At 38.8% G+C, this 23,085-nt stretch overlaps 2 protein-coding genes across 4 annotated transcripts; one reads left to right on the top strand and one right to left on the bottom strand.

Moving 5' to 3' along the window:
- Positions 1-280: 280 nt before the first annotated feature.
- ACTR6 (actin related protein 6) lies at positions 281-9,467 on the top strand. Its single transcript, XM_053979067.1, has 11 exons — positions 281-366; positions 1,373-1,490; positions 3,124-3,192; positions 4,520-4,643; positions 5,404-5,539; positions 5,627-5,683; positions 6,371-6,469; positions 6,634-6,712; positions 7,408-7,579; positions 8,152-8,290; positions 9,050-9,467. The coding sequence occupies exons 1-11, from the start codon at positions 299-301 to the stop codon at positions 9,177-9,179; spliced, it is 1,191 nt and encodes a 396-aa protein (XP_053835042.1). The 5' UTR covers positions 281-298; the 3' UTR covers positions 9,180-9,467.
- DEPDC4 (DEP domain containing 4) lies at positions 1,511-23,048 on the bottom strand. 3 transcript variants are annotated; one of them, XM_053979066.1, is made up of 10 exons: positions 22,957-23,048; positions 21,582-22,008; positions 20,905-21,059; positions 20,191-20,377; positions 18,411-18,637; positions 17,436-17,578; positions 17,114-17,239; positions 15,825-15,903; positions 2,721-2,893; positions 1,511-1,810 (listed from the first exon to the last, which is right to left on the bottom strand). In XM_053979066.1, exons 1-10 carry the CDS (start codon positions 23,039-23,041, stop codon positions 1,769-1,771), a joined length of 1,644 nt encoding a protein of 547 aa, XP_053835041.1. In that variant the 5' UTR covers positions 23,042-23,048; the 3' UTR covers positions 1,511-1,768. The 3 variants fall into 3 exon arrangements, with proteins under 3 accessions (XP_053835041.1, XP_053835040.1, XP_053835039.1); XM_053979065.1 differs by lacking the exons at positions 1,511-1,810; positions 2,721-2,893 and adding an exon at positions 11,221-13,461 and having other exon boundaries at positions 20,905-21,056; XM_053979064.1 differs by lacking the exons at positions 1,511-1,810; positions 2,721-2,893 and adding an exon at positions 11,221-13,461.
- Between the last annotated feature and the right edge of the window lie 37 nt (positions 23,049-23,085).

The raw sequence follows: 23,085 nt of genomic DNA on the forward strand, positions 1-23,085 counted from the left end.
AGCAGGGAACCGTCCGCCCGTGCGGGCTCCGGGCCGGGCGCTGTCCGCGGTGACGCCGTGTCACCTCCCCGCCCACCCGAGTGACGAGCGCTGCCGGGTCACGCCCGGCCAATGGCTGCCGCGGCTCCGCGAGCGTCACCGGCAGGGCGCGCGCCGCGCGGCAGAGGCGGAGCGCTGCCGGCACTCCCGCGTCCCGCGGCCACGCGCGCGCTGCTCCTCCGCTCTATGGTCACCGTAGAGATCCACGGCGGTGGCGGATCAATACTGGGACGGCGGCGGCCGTGGCGCCGTGGGGAACATGGCGACGCTGGTGCTGGATAACGGCGCCTACAACGCCAAGATCGGCTACAGCCACGCGAACGTCAGGTGAGGGGCCGGGCCGGGCCGGGCCGGGCCGGGGCGGGGCGGGGCGGGGCGGGCGTTGGGCGTCCCCTCACGGCTTCGCCGCCGCCACCGCTCTCCGCCAGCCCCGCGCCCCTCGGCCGCTCACCGTCGCGCCGGCCCGCAGCGCGCCTGCGCTCGCCGCGGAGAGGCGGGGCCTGGGCCCGCCCCGCCCCTGCGGCGGCTGCGGACCCCGCCCCTGCGGCGCGCGCCGCGCTGCGCGCCGTGTCCCTGTGTGTCACACCGTGCCCCTGTAACACCGTGTCCCTGTGTGTCACACCGTGCTCCTGTAACACCGTGCCCCTCTGTGTCACACCGTGCCTCTGTAACACCGTGTCCCTGTGTGTCACACCGTGCCTCTGTAACACCGTGTCCCTGTGTGTCACACCGTGCCCCTGTAACACCGTGTCCCTGTGTGTCACACCGTGCTCCTGTAACACCGTGTCCCTGTGTGTCACACCGTGCCTCTGTAACACCGTGTCCCTGTGTGTCACACCGTGCTCCTGTAACACCGTGCCCCTCTGTGTCACACCGTGCCCCTGTAACACTGTGCCCCTCTGTGTCACACCGTGCCCCTGTAACACCGTGTCCCTGTGTGTCACACCGTGCTCCTGTAACACCGTGTCCCTGTGTGTCACACCGTGTCCCTGTGTGTCACACCGTGTCCCTGTGTGTCACCATGCCCCACCGGCCGGGGTGGGGGGAGAGCCCCTGGCGCTCTTGCTGTGCCAGGGCAGGGGGTGGCGGTTGCAGCTCAGCGCAGTGTGCGGCCGAGGTGGCGGGTGGTATTTGTTTTTCCGAAAGGTGTCTCGTCTGTACTGGAGTTGTCAGGAATTAAAGATTTCCCTAACTACTGGCTCCAGTTAATGGACTAAAGCCAAAATACAGCAGCAAAAATATTATTGAAAGTACACTGTTTATGAAAGTGGCGTAAAGAAAGTGAATTATGTCTCATACCATGTTTAATAGGAAACTTCCCAATCTTTTCCAGCGTTATTCCCAACTGTCAGTTCAGGTCAAAGACTGCACGCTTGAAAACCTTTACGGCAAATCAACTGGATGAAATTAAGGATCCCTCTGGTCTTTTTTATATTCTTCCCTTTCAGAAAGTAAGTAAGATATCTTCAGTTTAACATTAAAGCCAAATGTAAATTGTTCTAAGGAATAGTTTTCATACTGTATGTCCCAAGTGCAGGGTTATATGCAGTATCACACAAGAATCAGTCAGGAGTGTGAAGTTTTAACAGTCATAGAATTGTTTAGGTTGAAAAAGACCTTTAAGATCATCAAGTCCAAAAGTTAACCCTGCACTGTCTGGCCCATCACTTAGCCATGTTGGTAAGTGTCACATTCTGCACATCTTCTAAATACCTCCAGGGATGGTGAGTCAGCCAGTTCCCTGGGGAGCCTGTGCCAGTAGTTGACAGCCCTGTTGGTGAGAAAATGTTTCTAGTCTAAAATTCTCTGGTGCAACTTAAAGGTATTCCATCTGGTCCTATCCCTTGTTATCTGGGAGAAGAGACCAACCACCACCTCACTACAACTTCCTTTCAGGTCACTGCAGAGAACAATAAAGTCCCCCTTGAGCCTCCATTTCTCCAGGCTAGACAGCCTCCCTCAGCTGGTCCTCACAGGATTTGTTCTCTGAACCCCTCACCAGCTTTTTTGCCCTTCTCTATTCTTGCTTCAGTCCTTCAATGTCTTTCTTGTTGGGAGGGAGCCAAAACTGAAAGTAGGATTCAAGGGATGGCCTCACCAGTGCCAGGTGCAGGAAGGCAATCCCTGCCCTGGTCCTGCTGGCCACACTATTGCTGATACAGGCCAGGATACTCTTGGCCACCTGGGCACCTGCTAGCTCATGCTCAGTGGCTGCCAGCCAGCACCCCCAGGTCCTTTTCCACAGGGCAATGCCCTAGCCACCCTGCCCCAAGCCCGTAGTGCTGCATGGGGTTGTTGTGACCCAAGTGCAGGACCTGGCAGTTGGCTTTGCTGAACATCATAAGATTGTCCTCAGTCCATCAATCCAACCCATCCAGAAATCTTTACAGAGCTTTTCTACCCTCCAGTCCAGACTGTTGCTAACAGGCACCCCAGTACTGAGCCCTGGGGAACACCACTGGTGACAGGATGCCAACTGGATGTAGCACCAGTCAGCACCACTCTCTGGCCTGGACATCCAGCCAGTCTTTTACCCAGCAAAGAGTTCACCTGTTCAAGGTGTGAGCAGCCAGCTTTTCCAGGAGAATGCTGTGGGAACTGGTGCCAAAGACTTTACTGACTTTGGTGAAGTCCAGATAGACAACATTCACATCCATTCCCTCCTCCACATAATGGCTCACCTTGTCATAGAAGGAGAACAAGTTAGTCAAGCTGTAATAAACCCATGCTGACTCGACGTGATCACTTGTATGTTCCCTACATGCTGGGTGGTGGCACTCCAGGTAATATGCTCCATAATCTGCTTCCCTGGCACTGAGGAAGATTGACAAGCTTCTGCCAAAAAGAATAATGTCTACAGAAAACACAATGTACATTATTTTTGTAGTGCAGTAATCAATGTATCAATGGGGAATATTTGTAACATACCTTAATCCTATGTAACATTTACACCTTAGCCTAAAAATGTAAATTTAGACATTTTAACTCAATTTTTTCTATGTTGCCAGTCTCAATTGTTGATTTTTTTTTAAGTATGATTTTATTTTTTCTAAATAGTGTAAATTTGTTTCTAAATTCCTACAGGGTTACTTGGTGAACTGGGATGTTCAGAGACAGGTTTGGGATTATCTCTTTGGAAAAGAAATGTATCAAGTAAGAGCCTTTTCTTAATTATACATTCTGTGTATATTAAATACTGACTAATGGAATTAACAAATATTAAGTAGGACGGGTGATCTTACTGTTCTCTTTGAAAGTGCCTTCAATTAGAAATCACAGGGATTTAAGTTTTTGCAAACGTTTTTGAGTTCTGGTGTAGAATTTTGAAAAATATTTAAATATTTTAGTTTGTAGGTATATACTGTTACTGAGTGCAGCTCACATAAGAAATTAGTATCAATAAAATTAAGAGGTCAAGTTAATAAAAAATAATCCCAGATAGATACAACGTAGTTAAGAGATCAATAAATAGTTAATGTAAAAGGGAGGGATGACCTGGGTCAGTAGGCCAAAATATCTATGCATTTTGTAATCATCTTTGGCTAGCCATTTTCTACCCCTGAATAACTTAAATGTATAAAATATAAATATCTGATACTTCATTTTTTTTGTATCACACAAGCTGGATTTAGCACAGGAAGTATATTAAGACTTTCCTTTTTTTTTTTTTTTCTTTTAAAAATATTACATTCACTGGAAATTCTTGAGTTTTTTTTAACACCTGCATACTGAGAATGAAAGTAATGCCTCAAATTAACTTAGTCTCTGTACATTTTTATATTTAAAATATAAAGTGCTGGATTTTGATACATAAATTTCATTTTCGTTTTGGAACAGTAGTCATGGTTTTGAGAATTTGTTTTTAATTCTTCTTCACAAATGAAGACTACAGAGACATACAGTTGGTAATGTTTTTAGGGCCATATCCACTTATGATTGAAGTAACCCTATTAAGTCCTCTCTAAAAGAGTGTTTGAGATACCGGTAAACATGGAAAGTCCAGGATCTTTTGCTGGCCTCAGTAGAGGTCACTGGGAGTTTTATTATTTGTTCTTCACTGTGCAGGGCTTTGGTTATTAGACAGGTAATCTGCGGTGCAAGTACTGAGCTGTCAAGGAGACTTATTTTTCTTCAGCTGACAGGATTAGTGTAAAGTATTTTACATTAAAATTGTAGTGCTCCTTTGTGGTGTCTCTTTAAAATGTTGGATTACAATTTGTAAGGATGGGAACAGAATCAGGATACATATGAAAGTGTTCCCTTCTATTATGTTTTTTACCCATTAATTAGATAAACTTGTATCACTGATCATGAAGCCTTTAAAAAAGCTAAAACATTCTAAGTCCAGCTTCTACAAACACATATGGCAAGTGGTAATCATGTCTTCAGATTTACATGATCTTCCACTGTTGCAAAAGATGGTAAGGGATTATTAATTTTTACATTTTATGCAATGACAATCTTAATGTGTTTTTTATAGGTGGATTTTGTAGATACCAATATTATTATTACCGAACCTTATTTTAACTTTAGTTCAATACAAGAATCTATGAATGAAATTCTATTTGAAGAATATCAATTTCAAGCAGTTCTTAGAGTAAATGGTGAGTATGTCTCCTTCCCATTTGCATTTATGTATTTTGAAGTTAACCCTTTAAATAAATGAATAAGCGAGCACACATGCACACACACATATATATACATAGTAAAAAATATCACTTCAGTTGCTTCCTGGCTCTTGACTAAAAGTAGATTAAACATTTAAAAAATTATTTCTTTTACAAACTCCAGCTGTACTCTTGTACTACTTCCTAAAGAGTGTCATGGTATATAATTATAGGAAATTGAGGAGAGTAAGGATGACAGAAATAACAGATGGATTTTGGAACAGGATAGCATTTAAAGAATTCTACCAAAACTTTGCATGAAGTCTTTGATAGTTTTCCTTTTTTAGGGGGGTAGGATTGGTTTCTTGTTTGGTTTTGTTATGTGTTAGCAAATAAAATGCAGCATTACAATTATGAAATGTATTGTGTCTCACAGGGAATGTGTAAATAACCATACCACCCTTCTGAAAGATAACTGGACACTTTAGATAATTTTGATAAGTTTGTAGCATGATCAGTGTGATTAGACTTTAGAAGAAATGGGAACATGGACTGGAGTTCCTGAAAAAAATTAAATAGGGCCATATATAACAATTTTATCCACTGCCAAAATAAATTAATGCAGTGGCAGTATTATTATGTATTGAGGTCTTGAAAGTCTGTCAAAGGCATTTAAAATATGAAGCAAGTACACCTTCATATCAATGTTAATTATAATTGTTCATATAAAAATAGAATTAAATTTTTTGTATTTCAGCTGGAGCTCTTAGTGCACACAGGTATTTCCGGGATAATCCATCTGAGCTGTGTTGTATCATCGTGGATAGCGGATACTCTTTTACCCACATTGTACCTTACTGCAGAAGTAAAAAGAAGAAAGAGGCAATCATCAGGTATATTGAAGTATATATTTTCTAGAGGTGTTTGCTGTGCCTGAAGTTAATAATAACAGAATTCCTCATGTTACTCTTTTTCTGTAGGATTAATGTTGGAGGGAAACTCTTAACCAACCATCTAAAGGAGATCATCTCTTACAGGTAAAGCATGCTAATTTTCACTCTGAAACTTGGTATGAAATAAGCTATAAGTTTATTAGGTATTCATACTGGTTCTATGAATTTTATATTAATTGCTGTTTAAAGGAGAAGGGAATTTTCTGTCTGTTATAATCAGCTAGCTACCATCTTGACTTTAAGATCAAGATGAATTGAGAAGAGTTTAAACCCATTGAAGAATTAGGCTGTTATTTTTCAAAGTGCCAGTGCTTTTGAAGTTGTTGAGGTTACCTGTGTGTTCACAAGTATACAAGTCTTAACATATTTTCTGAGGTGTCTCAGTAGATCATCAGTCAGTTTGTTGACTGACTGTATCAATACCATAAAGAAAATGCAGTAGGATCAACCTATCATTGGGATCATTCAGCTTGGAACTTTATCTAGGTAAAGGTCTTTACCAAAGAGCTACTGTCAGGATTACAGCTGTGCTTGTTAGCAAGACAGTGGGCAAATGCAGGTTGATGTATTTACTGAATTGTGAAACAGCACAATATTAAGCTCCAGTAGGCCAGGAATGCTTTAGTAAATTGAATATAAGTTTAGATATTGAGACAGTAGCTTCCTGTGGCTGAAAAACAATGGTTGCTCAGTTCCAGAAGAAAACTGGACAGGAAAGGGAACACTTAATTATTCTCAAACTTCTGTGGTTTTGGTTTTTGTTGTTCACAGGCAGCTACATGTTATGGATGAAACACATGTAATTAATCAAGTGAAAGAAGACGTGTGTTATGTTTCTCAAGACTTTTACAAAGACATGGACATTGCCAAGTATGTATGCAATGGTACTAAATGTAGAATAATCTGTTTGTACAAACAGAACTATACCCTTAATCAGAAAACTTTTCAGTTAAGTTAAAGAAGTCTTGTCAGTATAAAATAGTTGGAATTTAGAACTTGTTCTTTATTCTGTTGAATTTTACATTCTTTTTCAGATTGAAAGGAGAAGAGAATACTGTAATGGTAGATTATGTTTTGCCAGACTTCAGCACAATCAAAAAAGGATTTTGTAAGGTAATAATAGTTCTGAAGTTTTTTTGTTCCCCTGCACAAGTCTAGTGGAGAGGTTAAAAATACTCCCTTTTTTCTACTGCTGTATTGTAACATCTTTCTTGTTAAGCATTAATTGGTAAAGTTTTTCCTCAGTAAGTTGGGATGACAACAAAATACTTATTGTTATTCCAGCATAGCATTTTATGTTCTGTTATTTAACAGTTACAGCTTTCTCTGTTTGTGGTCTGTCATATAACTTATCCATATAATTATTTAGTTTTTTTAACATTGTTAGGAAATGTTTTCTCCTCTTTGATGTTTTTTGTAAGTTTCTCTGAATTACATTTAAACACTCAAATAAGGTTAAAAGTTCAAAGTCATGTTATAGAGGAGCCTGAAATACCAGTAAAGACAGTTTAACAGTTTTATCTCATTTACTGAGCCAGCCATAGTTTTGAAAGCAGTCCTATACTTTAGGGCCACTCTTATGCATACCAGTTTTATTTTGCTTTGGTCAAAACTGCAGTTGGTAAGAGCAAAGTCACTTCAGATTTAATATCGGAGTATGCATTATTCTTAAAAGATTTGCTGATAGATAATATGACAATGGCAGCACACACTGCCTGCTTCTGCAGGACATGAAATAGATTAACTGAATATTCTAGGATGTGATTTCTTTTCTTAAGCAGTGGGTACTATTCCTGTCTTTAATTTAGCCAAGGGAAGAGATGGTGTTAAGTGGAAAATACAAGACTGGTGAACAAATACTTCGTCTAACAAATGAAAGATTTGCAGTTCCAGAAATACTTTTCCATCCTTCGGATATTGGTATTCAAGAGATGGGAATTCCTGAAGCCATTGTTTACTCTATTCAGAATTTGCCTGAAGGTATATCCTGAAAGTATTTTGAAAAGGACAGGGTGGATGGGAGAAGGAGGGATGTTGTAATGGCTTGCTTTCATTTGGTGTGAAACTGACCAAAAGTCAGTAATTTAAGCATCAAAGAGTAAAACCTTTCTGACTGCTGTTTGTCAGAAGTAATGCTAAGGCTTTAATTTCATAGATTATGTACGTGTAATTGTTATTACTACAAAGAAGACTTTCATAGGTTTTATGTTGCCATATAAGTATGGCAGCATTTAGGCTATTGATGTACTCTTAAAAAGCCTGTGTCACTTAAAATCCCTTTTGAAAGGGGAATTTTGTTGGCAAACGTGAAAATAAATACAAGAAAACAGTAGTTATCAAAGCCAAATTATGAAATCAGGGAGAACATAGGGTGATTGATCACCTTCTCATATTTCTATTTAACTGATATGCTGATTAGATGATCATAAATTTTTTGTATGCATATTTCTTACTTCTGTTCAAATTCATAACAAAATTAGAAAAATCACCACCTTTAATCTTTAGATATATATTCAATCTCTTATCTACAGATTTACTTAATTATTTTACAGAAATGCAGCCTCATTTCTTCAAGAACATAGTTCTGACTGGGGGAAACACCCTTTTTCCAGGCTTCAGAGATCGGGTTTATTCTGAAGTTAGATGTCTTACGCCAACTGACTACGATGTCTCCGTTGTTCTTCCTGAAAAGTAAGTCCTAAACAACTAAATAGGAGGGGCTTTATATTTCTAGTAGAACAAACAATAAAGTAGGGTTTCTTTTGCTGATTAAGAAGGTAGATTGAGTAAAGGCATTAATTTAAATATTAAGTGAGCAAAAATTGTGCAAGAAGAATATTTTAAATCAGTGTATTTTCAGACAAACCAAATAGAGAGATGACCTGCTTGCTCTGTACTTTACCTAATAAAGTTAAGGAAGTGTTTTTAGGGTCAGCCTTTTTACTGTAAACAGATAAATATGACTGTATTGTACGTATGTAAGATTAGAACTTCATCTTTTACTTAGAATTTTCAGCATCTGAATGCTGCCATGTCATTATTAACATACCACTTCAGGGATTAGGAAGGGGTAACATCTTTGCAGAAGGAGTGGAGACAAAACAAGTATATTTTGAATATACAAAAAAAAATCTACTTTTTAAATAAGGAGCATTTTAAAATACTATTAAAGAGTTATTATCTGTGCAAAGTAAATATAAAGGTAGATCCATGTCGTTCCCTCTTCACATCTGCCTTCAAAGAGGCCCTTTTTTAAAAACCAAATCAGCTAGTCCTGCTAAAGTTTCAAACTTTGTCTCATAACTTCTCTGGAACTGGATGGTTTGATATAGCAATCAAAAATGTAGTTTAATTAGGTGTGGCTAAATAAAAGTCTTTGAAATCATCACTGCATATTTCTATTTTAAATGAATCTATAGAGGAGTAACAATAACTTTATTCATTTTCCAGCCCTATCACTTACTCTTGGGAAGGTGGGAAACTCATTTCTGAAAATGATGATTTTGAAGACATGATAGTAACTAGAGAAGACTATGAAGAACATGGACACAATATCTGTGAAGAAAAGTTTGATATATAGGTAGCATAGTTGGTTATGTTGCCATTCCATTGATTAACTTAGGATAGAATTCTTTGAATTACAACCTCTTTTTCCATCAGCTAGGATTGTGTTTTAGCTTTCCTGTATTGAATTGGGTTGAGAAAAAATAATTTTAAGAGTTTAGAAATAAAGTTTTACAAGCGTAATACTATGAAATAATATGTTAATTGCAACTTCATTATATTTGTATCTTTTCTGATAGCTTCTTTGTATTTTTATTGCAGAACACCTCAGTGCATGAGGCAATAAAAATATCAAGTGCTTGTACTGGTGTGATGTTAATACATAGTGAGAAGAAATGGGTTTGTTTTTTTTTTTCAAAATGAGTATTATTCTAACTCACATATCCCACTAAAAGGGCATTAAACATATCTCAAAAGGAGCCTTTGATGTTGCCTCTCCTGAAAAGAAATACATAAGTTTTATTTTTAGTTATTTTAGTGAGTAGTTATGAGAGAAATATACTTGAAATGTGACCACTGCTATTGACAATATGCTTAGGCTTTGAGAAGAGAGTAATTTGAAAAATTGCTTTTTCTAAAGAGTTTTTAATTTAGTAGGCTGTGGGGTTTTTTTTGTTTGGTTTTTGTTTTAAACAATGACTGAGCAAATAGGCTTCCTCCCACTCCCATGGTTCTGGTAAAGAGGTGCCACAAAGGTGAACAAAGCTTGCAGCTGTGTCTTCCCCATGCGTGCTAGATAAACACAAATACCCCAGAATGTGTTGTTTCTGCCATCGGAAGCTGTGTTACTTTGCCATCAGTCTGTGCAGTATGGCATGCAGCTGGGGGAAGAGCCAGAAGGCTTGGAGGGCCAGGCTTAGCAGGGGTGCCCCACCTGACTTGCATGCTTGCCAAGACAGAGTTGGGCAGACAGGGTGGATAATGGACACTGGAGTATCCTGTTGTGTCTCATATTCCCTCTCTCGTCTGTCCTAATGAAAAGCCAGTAAATATTCCTACACAGTGCACTTACCTGGCAACCTTGCATAAGGGCAACATCAAACAGCAGCCAGTGCTTCAGAAAGTGGGAGATTATCTTTCTTCTTAAGTGTGACTTTTTTTACTTTGGAAAAAGTTCAAGGTTGCTTTCCTCTAGTCTAACCTGCTGAAAGGAATGAAAGGGGTACCTTCCTCCTGCTGTTAGCAGCTATGTGAGCCACACAGGAGGCAGCTAGGGTATGAAGGCATGAGACCAGCACCTACAACTTGTTGGACACAGATTGTATGACTTTTTGTAGGACATGAGTAAGTCTGGTAGACTGTCAGTTTGACAGCCACATGGAGAAGCCCTTGTGTCCAAGCTCTAGTTTTTTAACTAAGTGCTTCATGCAAGTGTCAACATACTTTAGCTGGGACTTAAAGAAACATACACATTCTCATGAAAGCACTAATGAACTTTTTTGTAGGAGCAAACATGAATACCCTATGAATAGAAGCAAGCCTCCTTTGAAGGTGGTACCACTTGTGCTTTGGTAAGACTGTACTGAAAAATACCTTGACTAAACTCTTCACTCTGAATATTCTCTACTTCAAACAAATTCATACTGGCAATTAATTTTATAGGTCTATGCTAGAAATCATAAACAGAAATGAGTGACAGGTCCCAAGTTTCCCTACAACATGATTCTGTGTCAGATTCTGTTAAAAATACATGACAGAACTTTCTAAAGTCCAATAAAATTTTTCTAGTTTTGGAGTTTAACTGAAAACCAGTAGTCTATAGACCAAACCTGTTCTATTCAGTGCACCCTTATATGTAAAATAACAGGCTTCTGTCAACAGAAGATTAAAGGTGAGTAGATCCTCCTGTTAGGGTATGTGAATAAAACAGGGCTCTCAAGAGCTCTTCCTTTCCTTTTCAGAACTAGATCAATCTTAGCTTCTTGTCCCATGAACTGAAGGGAACCACAGGGCAGCTATAAACTGCTGCTCAGAACACTTCCTTACTGTTTTAACACCTCTTCTACACCCTCTGAACTGCCTCTTCCCAATTAACATAGTATGAAGTGAAAGGCTCATAACTTTTTATACAATTATTTATTATATTTAAATTAGCACAATAAAATTCTAAATCAAGTCACGAAGTGCAAGTTTTTTTTTTTTAATGACAGTTTTTCCCCAAAGAAATTCCCAGCCCACAAATTACCACGTTATCACTCCTCCCAGGTTTAGTATTTTGAGTAAGACACAGTAAAGGGACTAAAGACAGAGAGAGAGAGAGAGAAAGAGAGAGATTAGGAAAAAAAAAAACAAACAAACAACTACAACCTCTTTCTTCTACTCAACACCAGAAGCACTTAGTCAGGAAATACTTTCCTGTTTACAAGTCTCAACAACCTGCCTCTATATATGCTCCCTCTTCTGGGAGAATGACCAAAACCCTACATAGGGCTAGAAAAAGAATGCATGGCCCTGTACTATAGGAATTAGGGCATTCACCTCTGAAAGGGGAAACTTGGACATTTTTTCTCCTCTAGAAAATATTTATTTCACACTAGTGAGTCACATTTAATAGCAAGTGCATAAACAGGGATTCATAGACAGAGGTTTCAACTATATTCCCTAATTTCTAATAGGGCCAGGTAATTTAAATAAGGCTACTTCAAATATGCAAAGTTAACTAAGTGTACAGGCAATAAGTTGTGTTGTTTATATCTTAGAGTGTAACTATTTCAATTTAAAAACAAAACAGCACTTGTTTCAAGAAAGCTTTGGTTCCTGACTTGACTATGTTTGAAGCCTACAGGAGGATGGAGACACCTAAAGCAGCACACTCATAACAAAAAAAAAAAAAAAAAAAAAAAAAAAAATCCTGCTTATAGTGGAGCTAGTCAGCACTGGGGCCAAGAAAATGATAGAGGAGTAGAGGATCTGTCACACAGGGAAGAGGCTGAGAGTGCTGTGATTGTTTAGCCCTGAGAGTGCTCACAGGAGTGAGTGAAGAAGACTGAGCCAGACACTGCAGCAGTGCCAGTAAAAGGACAGAAGGCAGTGAAAGAAATTCTCCCTAAGTATAAGGCAGTTTATCTTGATTGTTTTTTTTTTTTTCTTTTTGGTGTAGAGGTAGGGTTTGGTTGCTTGTTTTTAAATACTGTGAGACTGATGAAAGTCTGGACCAGACTCACCCAAGAGGCTGTGACAGATCTATTTTTGGAAATATTCTAAACTCAACTGGAAAAGTCCTTGAGCAGCCTGCACTAATCAAGTCCACTTCAACCTGGATTGGTGAGACTAGACCAGAGGTCCCTTCCAATACCAACTCTTTGAGTCTTTGTCCAATACATGACTAAATGTCTGTTGCAAGAATGAAAGAAGCAATGTAACCCTATCACACTATATCACATATTTATTTATTATAAAAAAAGGCTGAGACAGCATGAAAAAGAGAAGGCTTTGGAGTGATCTAATTGTTGCCTTCCCTGTATCTTAAGGGAGCCTACAAAGAGACATGGAGAAGGTTTCTTCAAAATGTAATTTTTTCCTTGAATTAGCAGCAGCTCAGTCTGCCAGAGTGACTAACAAGAGGTTGTAATTACTAACTGCAAGCATGCACAGCTCCCCTGCCTAATAAATCATTCCTGCTGCAGATTCAAAACCCACTGACCTGTTTCCAACACTTTTTACACTTTGTACACTTTTACAATACCTACAGAAGTTATAACCTACAGTTTAAGTTATTATTAATCAAAGATAGAAAATATTAAAACCCCCTACTGATTATCAACCCAAGCATGGCTTAGAACATAGATGTGGCTCAGATAGAAAGCCATGGAGTTGTGGGACAGATGGAAAAAAGTGCCAAACCCTGAACTCAAGGCAGCCCAAGCAGTGAGCTGTTATTACTTATTTACAAATAATTAAGGATATTTTGCTTAAAAGATTAATTAGATTTAATGCTTTTTAGCAGCATAGTAATTTTTATAGTTGTAGCTTCCTGAAACTGAAGATGTAAAGATGTAAGATAAAAACATTTTTATGAGCAATTTTCATGTGCCTCCTTTGCTCTTTTAAAAAAAGATTTAGAAAAGGCTGTATTGAAGTCTAACCATTTGGAGTACAAAATTCACATGTAGTTTTACAACCACTACAGTAGACAAAAGAATGGTATTTTTGGAATTCTTTGATTAATTTCTTCTTTTGCTTTGAAGGAACAGTAGGGTCATTGTCCATCTCTTGAATCAGTGCTAGAAGATACTGATTCGTTTGTTGCTTTTGATCTTCATATTCTTTAGTTGTAATGCGCTGACAGAAGGTGAAGCCTTTGTAAGAAATCAAAGTTTCAGATTAAGTTTCATGCATCATGTAAAAGCCTCGTTAAAAAAATATGGTAAGAAACATCGGTATATTGATACTCCAGTTCATATGTGATTACACCTACAAGCAATGTGAAACATACAGCTCTCCATTGAGAATGGACAGAAATCTAAACGTGAATTGTGAAAATCAAGTTGAAAAGCAGTGTTACAAGTACAGTATCTTAGAAGATTCTGTATTGCAAAACAGGCCTGCAAGACAAAGAACAAATACAGTTCTCACACAGGAACCACAATGAAGAACATTACACAATAAGAATGGCACCTTGCATTTGTCAGGATCCAAAGATTCCCTGTGAGTAAATCAGATCTGTAGCAAGGCTCAGTACCTAATGCAAGTGAATAAATACTTTGAGAAAGTTTCTTCTAAACCACACTACAAAAATCAGGAACAGAATTTGGGAGCTTCTACGTGAGTAGACAGCTGAGCATGGTTTGGGCATCAGAGGCAGAGGTGATGCAAGAGAGATATTTAACTCAGCACAACTTAACTATAAAAAGGCTGTGAATCTCTGCAGTAAAGTAGTGCCCTGCAAGGACTCAAGCCCCCTCACTGGACAGGCGAGTTCTGGCCTGAGGAAGGACTGGCATACTGCTACTCCACAGACACTTTTTCTTCCTATACATATTAGAGAGCAATTTGGTTGAACAAGAGTCAGTTGCCTAAAGGGGAAAGATTTCTTACTAATCCTTCTTTACAAACACCATCTTTAGGCTTCACATAGAGAGTAGTATTAACCTGAGCTGTCAAGAGTTTTCACATGGTCCTGTCCCTCCCTTCTTCTAAAGTAAGTTTGTCAAACATCAATACTTCTATGGTTTAAAAGAATCAGATGAAGAAAAAAGACAGCTCCTTCAAAAGGGAAAGCTTAACAACTGACAAAGAGATTAACCCTTAAAACTTCGGCATGGATCTTTAGTTCTGTGGTTTCAAGTGTCTTACTAGATTAAAACCAATTCTGGAGTTCCCTTGCTGGTTTTAGTCTTTTTTATTTCCAGCAGACTTAAGGATTACCTTCCTGCAATTGGCAGACCCCTTTTCTTATCCGAGTCTCCCAGCCTTCCCTCCTGCTCCCACCTGGACTTAATAAGTTCAACAACTAAGAATGTTCAATAGCTCCAATGAAAGATTTTGGAAAGAAAAGGGAAAATTACACCAGAATATGTGGCACACAGGAAAACAGGAATATGCCATGCCAGAGAGCTTACAATCTATTTCAACAAGTATGGAACTATTTCAAAACTATTTCAACAAGTAGATGGAACCTATATGCACTTATAGATTGGAACCCCAAAACTTTGTAAGAAAAATGGAGCATGGGGTTTGTACTTCTGTTGTCTCTTCAGTGTGTCAATGGAAACCACATAGGTTCTGAGAACATTACAGCTCTTTCCACTGTTGCTCATCTCTGTATTCTTTGGCTTCACAATATGTGATTCTCAGAACACTGAACCAGAAGGAATTTGGCCTCATTCCAGAACCCAACACAGATGGTAAAAGATTCTGTACCAAGCTACTTCTCTGGCAGCTGCTGTATGAAATATAATATTACACAGCAGAGTAACTCAGTGTAATTTGTTTCCTGAGTGGTTTCTCTTCAGTGTTTAAACACACCATGCACTGGCAATACAGAAGTCAAAGAAGATAGAGTCACAGAGAAATTCAATTATTTAAGCCAACCCTTTTAATCAGTATTGGCAGCAAGGCCAGATGGAATGTTAGCTCAAAAGAAATAAGCTGAAAAGCATTTACCCCCATACAGAAGGGTAGTGTAGCCTAAAAGGAAGGCACTTGACACTTGGTGCGTAAGTCCTAAGATCTTAATAACCTTCATGCTTACTCAGAAAAAGGGGAGAGGTTCTTCAAAACACCTAACAGTCAAAACACTAAACAATCAAAGTGTGCTCAAGTCATCTATCAGAACCTTGAACTACTGAGTTCTGTGAGAATTTGTATTGTGTCTTGTGGCAAAAATAAAAGAATACTGTTCCTAAATACAAAGTCCCATTAAATTCACAAACCAAATTAGAACCAAATAACTTCAGGAAGCACATTTTTGCACTACTATTTCCAGAAGCAATTATTTGGTAAAAAAAATGTAATGTATCCAAACTAGAATATTAATAGAATCCTTGTTCTCCAATATTCAGACCAGTTTTGCATATAATTTAATACTTAGTGCATTGACCACTATTCCCCATAATGATTCACTTCTAACAAAGGAAAAGAAGTCTATGCACTTATAGGCAACTGATGATAAATCAGTTCTTATACAATTATTTATATAAAAATTTATCCCATCATCTACCTGAATTGATATCTGGATCTTGTCCTTCTAGCAAACTCTGAAGTCTCCTACTTGTTAGTTCCAGAAGAGTCAAAGGAGCCTGAAAATAAAACCCAATAAAGAAAACATTACAAAACCAATACTTCTGCATTTTGATACTATAAAGCTTTCAAATAACCAATTTAAAAACACATAATTAAATGCAGAAGAATTTATGGCTACATTTATTTAGGTACACATTCAAAGTCTCTCACAGAATTGCACTAAAACACATAGTTTTACTAAGATGTATGCGTTTATTTCTGGTATTTCTGGCCAAAGAAATAGGAAGCAAAAAGTTCTAGATGCCATTTTCCACGACAAAAACCACAGTGCAAAACAAGCTGATTTCAGCTTTCACACAAGGCTCTCAATGGCAGCTGTCAGAGAGAACCACCGTCCACTCACCGTTACTCCTGCACAGTTCTGGCCCTAACTCCAGTGGGGAATCAAAGGCCCAGCCTTTGATTCAGAACCCTTAACACAAATTTAAAAAGAGGGGGGTTGGCTGTGTACTAACAAACACAAAACCCTCACTAACCACTTAAGGCTTTCAAACTAAACTGGAACTAATTAAAAAAAAAATAATTCTTCCATGTTGCAACCTGAAGTCAGAAGTGGAAATTTATGTGTTGTATAAAAATAAAAAACAGTATTTTACTGAAACCAAATTTCTGTGAAGCTTATTTTTATAGGGTATGGTAAAGTTTCATCTTTTCACATGTGACAATATGATGAAACATAAATTAAGGATATTATAAAAATCTATATTTACACAACTCATCAAGTTTAAGGGAAAGGCTACTAGCATTTTGTGGTTCTATTTGTTTTCTTTAATTTAGAAGTTAACATTCCAAAATACTAAGGATCTTTTAGAGTTGTCAAAGCTATACACTGGGGTACAAGAGCATGCCATTTTTCTACCACTCAGAGTATGCCAGTGAACTTCTAAAGAAGAAAGACAATGAGATACCTAAGTATTTAGTAGGCATTCATGCCAACATGACCCTATTAAATATTATTAATATTTTAAATATTTTCCTAATACAAATCATGCAAATAGAGAGGATATAATTTATAAAGGATTGCAAAGCTCTCAAAAATCTGTCCTATGTAGTCTGGAATAGCGTCTCACCCTGTTTGGCTGTACTATTAAACTGTAACAAATGGAACATTAAACACAGTTCCTTAGACTTGTCATACTCAAAAAAGGCAATTCATGGCATTTAACATTCAAAATGACAAAGCCAATGATGTAAGGAGAATGATACCTTGAAGAGCTCAGAGTGATTGTCCATCAGAAACTGAATCAGCAGCTCTGCCTGTGGTTTTGACAGTGTCCTGTTTTGTAAGATGAACTTTGTACAAGTCTTGATGATCACAAATCTGTTCTCAAACTAGAAAAAGTAGTACCCGGATTTGGCATTAGATTGACTTGCAGTATGCTAGCAAAGACTAAGTACAACAGGACGCTATCAGTGGGAAACAGATCACATGGAAAGGCAGTAAACAGAATACTTCTAATGAGACAAAAAATTTTAGCTTTACTATGACAAATTGCTATTTTTCACATTAAGCAGAACAGATACTTACTTGTTTTTGCAATCTGTAGCCCTCAGATTCTGATGCAATGGCTAGGAATGTAAGGAGCCTGTGAAGTTCTTCACTAATATTCGGTGCTAATAATTTTAAATAAAGTTGTAATGCCTCCAGAGCTTGATCTGTTTTTCCTTTTTCTGCCGTGGAGTAAAACAGCATATCCAATGTTACTATTCATTTTCAGAGTTATGAATACTTATTTAAATCCCAATAATATTTCCAGTTTTGGAGGTGTTTCCTTCCAAACAAAATTTCATGTTGTTCCAGTTATTAAAGGATTCTTTTCTCAAACCACAAGTTTTAATTTTGACTCCCCCACCAGGGGCAGCGTGGCAGCAGGCAGTGAGTGAGCAGCTTTGTAGTACTTAGTTGACAGGTGGGGGGTTAAGGCACAACAACCCAGTAGGGCTGAAGCAGCAGCAACAAAGGCCATAAAGGTAGGATTAATCTTAAACTTGTATTTAAATGAAACCCGTCTGGTTGACTTGTATGCATATGATGGGAGAGCTCTCAACAGTCCCTTTAATAATTTTAAATAACTTCTATTACAAAAAAGGACCCTATGTCCATAATTTTAAAAATCTCATTCTGGTTAACATGAAAAACTTCATAGCAATGATTTTAGTTTTATGTAATTACTTAGTAGTAGTAATAAGGCACATTCTGACTTGGGGTAAGTAACTTCCACAATGAGAGTAGTTATCTATTGAAAGTTACCCACAGAGGTTGGTGGATCTCTATCCTTCCAGATTTTCAAAATTCAGTTGGACCAGGCCCTAAGCAAATTCATCTAACTTTGAAATTTGTCCTTGGCTCGAGTAGAGGTTCGTAATAGTGATCTTGAGCATTCCAACCTAAAAAGTGCATCTGCAATGGCATTGCAAATAGTGTCATGATTCAGTCAATTGATACTTAGTGACATCATCAACACAGCTTTTATCCTTATGTTTTGTTCCAGGTCGCTCTTACCTATAAGTTCTATAATTCCTGAATGAACATCAAAATCCTGAGTGGCAAGAAGAGAATCCTTCTTTTGACTGTAATACTTCATAATAACATCAAAAAGAATCTTCTTGTATGTATTCAGACTGTTGGGGCTGTTAGTGCTTTGAGGTAACTGCTGACTAACCATCACTAGGAATTGGTCAGGAAAATACTCCAAGCATTCAATTGCAGCATAGAGCCATCTGTCAAGCCTGTAGAAGGAAAAGGTAGTTTTAGTGCTTGCCTTAAAATGCTCTACGTATTTTTATTTTCACAAATTCATAGAACATTCTGAGTCAGAAGGGACACACAAGGATCACTGCATCTAATTCTTAAGTAAATGAGATTGAATCTGTTATCTTGATGTAATTAACACCATGCTCTGAACAACTGAGCTATCCCAGGGTCCATTTAATCCTTTAAAGAAAACTAGATAGATACAGTCACATATATAAACCACAACACTTAACTGGTGTATTAAGCAATTTGTGTAACTTATTTCACTACAACCGTTCAAGAACCTGCTCAAAATGAGCAACTTCCATGTTTTTCCTATGCTACCCGAGATAAACACAGATCAAAACAAGTATCATGCAATAATGCCAGACTGTCACTGACCCCAGGAATTCACCTAGTATTTAAAAACCAAACACCACACTATCATCGCTCCAACACACACATGGAAAACCCACCAGAGCTAACCAGGGTGAAAAAACCTGATCTCTATAGAAGAGAAAAAGACAGTTTGAAAAAGAGGGAAAGTTGGTTAAATCCCAGAGGACTACAGAAGCAGTTTATTATATAAACTACTATAAAGGCATGAGTTTTCACACGCATCTATTGTCTCTATATCTTAACTAAGGAAAGAAAATGTAACCTAATTATGCACCTACAATTCGGCTGCATAATTTATTGTTGAAAGAAGCCAGAAGATCGGAGAAAAAAGTCTCAACCATTTTGTACAGAAGGAATATAAAATCATAGAAATGTGTTGTGTGGGACAGATGAACAATTACTTTTATCTGATTCTGGATGTAAAATAATTTCATCTGAACCAATCACAAGTTGCAAATATTATTTAAGATCCACAGAATCTTATTTTTATCATGGAGAACTGAAGCAAAGATTGTGAAATTGCAGATAAAAATGGTATTAATTTGACAAAAATAGTCATTCCTAAGACATTCACATAAGCCTTGACATATTCATTAGAAGTATATGCAAGATAGAAATCAGCCTAAGTACACTAAACAAGAACACTACAAAAGTAAGAGAAGAATTAAGGAAAAGAACACTGACAACATGCAGACACTTTTATATTCTCATAATATAAGCATTATTCAGTGCTACAGCTTAGTTTCTCCTTTTCTCTTGCTAACAATAGATGCCTTACTGACTTTCTATCTTCACACCACAGCCACTAGGAACCGCAACAAACAAACAAAAAGACTCAGAATAAAGTTTTCAAGTTCTGATGTCTGTTACGGAGACCTAAGAGTAAAGAATCTGGTCTAGAAACTAGGAGTGTTTACAACACTCAAGGTTAAAGTTGTAATGTTTACTTAAAATACTCAAGTGTCCAACTCTAAACATACACTTTTTGTGAAATCACCACTTCTGAAAAGACAATCAATCACACTAATGCCACCTCTTTCTACAAGTACACAAACATAATGATGTCTATTTGTTCACTTAACACAAATCTTTGATCAAGAGTAAAATAAAGCCTTTACTAACAAATTCATTTCATAGATACATAACTTACTCGGGCAAGTTTAAGCTACACGTAACCTCTCTGTCCAGGAAAGTATTTGAGATAATCATGTCTTCTTCTTTGCCAAAACTGTCTGATTTTGTCTTCACTGAAGACACCAAGATATCTTCTAGAACGGGAACATCAATTAACTGCAGCAGTCGTAGCAGAGTTTGCTGTTTCCAGACATCTTCTATTACTGATACCATAAACAAACAAAAAACCCTCAGAAACAAGATCTTATGTAAACAACTAACTTTTGTTTTTACTCACTAAAGGTCTTTTAAGTGTTCAAAGAAAACACAATAACAGCATAGTGTGAAGTTGCTGTGTTGGGTAAGAAGGGATCAAAATAGGAATGCTAAAAAAAAGTCTCCCCCATCATATTAGGATTCTGAATAAACTACTCTAATTAGCAGAATGGAAAAAAAGACAAGTGAAAAGTAAAGGACACACATAATAAAGATAGTCTTAAGATTAAGACCTACTTCCTTCTGAAGTTTGTTTTCATAACTAGCACCACTATGCAAAAACATAACCCTATTGTGTTTCCTTCTGTTTAGTTACTACAAGCATTAACCCCTTTAACACTCATTTAGATATTTTGTCATTAGTGACAGGTTAAATTTAGGTCTTTGTGGAGCATTGTTTAACAGAAATGGGGCACTCGCTCCAAGATACAGTGAAGAACAATCAAGTTTTAAAAAGAAAAAATCCTATCCTCACCTCCTTTTGAAAGCAGGCAAGTTGGTTCATTAACCATGATCTTTGGAGGTAAAGATGCATGAACATATATTGATTGAAGAAGCTCTTCAATCCTCTTTTTATCAGCTGCTTCCAATGCTAAGGGGTTTGAAAGTGTTGTGCCACACTTTGTTCTGCTTAGGGAGGGGAAAAAAAGATGTATAACAAATACTATTAGAAGATATTTGTCTTTCTGTTACTTACTAAATTGCTCTTAAATTAGAACTTTAGGGTTTCATTATATCTGGAGTCTATCCTGCTACTAGAATTCCTATCATCCACATCTGCTTTGTGGAAAGGGCAAGTGTATTGATTCCAAATACTGTTTGCTAGTTTCACTTTGTTAACTGGCTTTCAGTAACTAGCTCATTCATGCTAAGTCTCAGATTTCAGGACAAATGATAGCAAAACCAAATTATTCCTAGGCTTATACTACTGTGCCAGACTCTATTCCAAATAACAAATGGCAGATCAAAATACTTTACTCAAAAATACCTGGAAGCATCTACAATTTAGACATGACATTTCTCAAAACTGGTACAGACTCTTCAGAAGTCTCCAACACCTGGTTTAGTCAAACATAACTTCATTTAAGGGTAACCCCCCCCTTAACTTTTTTTTTTAAAAGAAAAAAATTAGAATAGTTCAGAATAACTCACTTAGAACATCGTTTTGTTTTCTGTTTGCAGATTTGCTCAGGAGATAAGCTTACATTTTCCTTATTCTTTCTTGGAAGAAGAGGATCAAGACTGCTATATACAAATCTATAGAGACTAGTATCCGTGTCTTCAAATTCTGTTTCCTTCCCATTCTTGAATAAGTAAAGCCTGGCTCCAACTGGCTCAAACACTTTGTGATCCATCAACGCTTGGCATACACGGACCCCCTTCAGCCGAGAAATATCCATGCAGCTTAGGTACATGCTTTGCATAAGATGGCTCAGTACCACATCAACAGCGTTGGAGCCAGTGAAACAGTTTCTATACGTTTTCAGGTGCTGTCTACGTCTTTTGATTTCCACTTGATTGTGAAGGGCATGTATAATACTATTCCACAGCTGAGTTGCTTGAAAAGGACCATCGCAGTCTGCAAAGTATTTATATGAAAGTTTTACAAATTTACAAAACTTTAATACTTAAAAAATACACTGTGATTTTAGTTTTATATTTAAAAAAAAATATTTAGAAATCAGCTGAATTTTACAAAGACAATATTTCATGACTCAGTCCTTCTTGTATGCTGATTCACACCCACTATGGTAGAGTCAAGAGAAGAGAACAAAAATCCACTACAAACAGGTGATGAAGGTTTTTTTGTCATTGTTATGACCACATATTTTATGAATGCGGTACGTACATACACATTAAATCATCAGAGAATCACAAATCAGCCGAGGCTTGCAGGGACCTCTGGGGTCTACCTGGTCCAACCTCCCTGCTCAAGCAAGGCCACCCAGAGCTGGTCGCCCAGAACCAGGTTTTGAGGATCTCCAGATACCGAGATGTCCACACAGGATATCACAACCTGTCTGGGTACCACTGAAGAGAGTCTGCCTCCATCGTCTTTGCACTCTCTCTTTAGATACTTGCAGAGACACCCCCAAGCCTTCTCTTCTCCCGGCTGATCAGGCCCAGCGCGCTCAGTCTCACTGGGGGAGGTGTTCCGAAGCCCCCAGTTTATGCTCACACATCGCGCAGACGACAAACGAGTGTCTGCAGTGCATCAACCGCGCCTGCCTCCCGCTCGGAGCACCCAGCCCAGCTCACGCCCAGCCCAACCAGCGGCGTCTGCTGTAAGCTCAACTCCAGGGGTACGGCCGGAGGAAGCTGCTCTCCCCCCCGTTCAGCTGCCAAGCCTCCCTAGCCCCGTTCTGCCCGGCGCCCCCTCCCGCGGCACCGGCAGCCGGGGGTGCCAACAAAAACAACGGGCAGCGCCGGTCCCTCGCAGCCCGCTCCGCTCCCCTCCCCGGCCCCTCCGACTCTGCGGGGGAAAAGCTGCTGCAACGGAGAGACGAGAATGACGCTCTTCGCCCACCTCGGCGCCGCCCGCTCCCCCGCCGCGGCTGCAGCTCGCTCTGGCTGCGGATCCTCCTGAAGCGCGGAGTCAAATACCCCGCCATGGCCGCGGCCGGGCCGCTGGCGGAAGCCGGCGGAGCGCATCACT

The sequence above is a fragment of the Vidua macroura genome, chromosome 5 (genome assembly GCF_024509145.1).
Source record: "Vidua macroura isolate BioBank_ID:100142 chromosome 5, ASM2450914v1, whole genome shotgun sequence".
NCBI lineage: Eukaryota > Metazoa > Chordata > Aves > Passeriformes > Viduidae > Vidua > Vidua macroura.

Coding starts and splice junctions, on each gene's coding strand:
- DEPDC4 (XM_053979064.1), bottom strand. CDS start 23,041: ATGGCGGGGTATTTGACTCCGCGCTTCAGGAGGATCCGCAGCCAGAGC. Junction 17,240..17,435: donor GCTACAGATTGCAAAAACAA/GTAAGTATCTGT, acceptor TACTTTTTCTAG/TTTGAGAACAGATTTGTGAT. Junction 15,904..17,113: donor ATCACTCTGAGCTCTTCAAG/GTATCATTCTCC, acceptor TTTTATTTTCAG/GCTCCTTTGACTCTTCTGGA.
- ACTR6 (XM_053979067.1), top strand. CDS start 299: ATGGCGACGCTGGTGCTGGATAACGGCGCCTACAACGCCAAGATCGGC. Junction 4,644..5,403: donor AGCAGTTCTTAGAGTAAATG/GTGAGTATGTCT, acceptor TTTGTATTTCAG/CTGGAGCTCTTAGTGCACAC. Junction 7,580..8,151: donor TATTCAGAATTTGCCTGAAG/GTATATCCTGAA, acceptor ATTATTTTACAG/AAATGCAGCCTCATTTCTTC.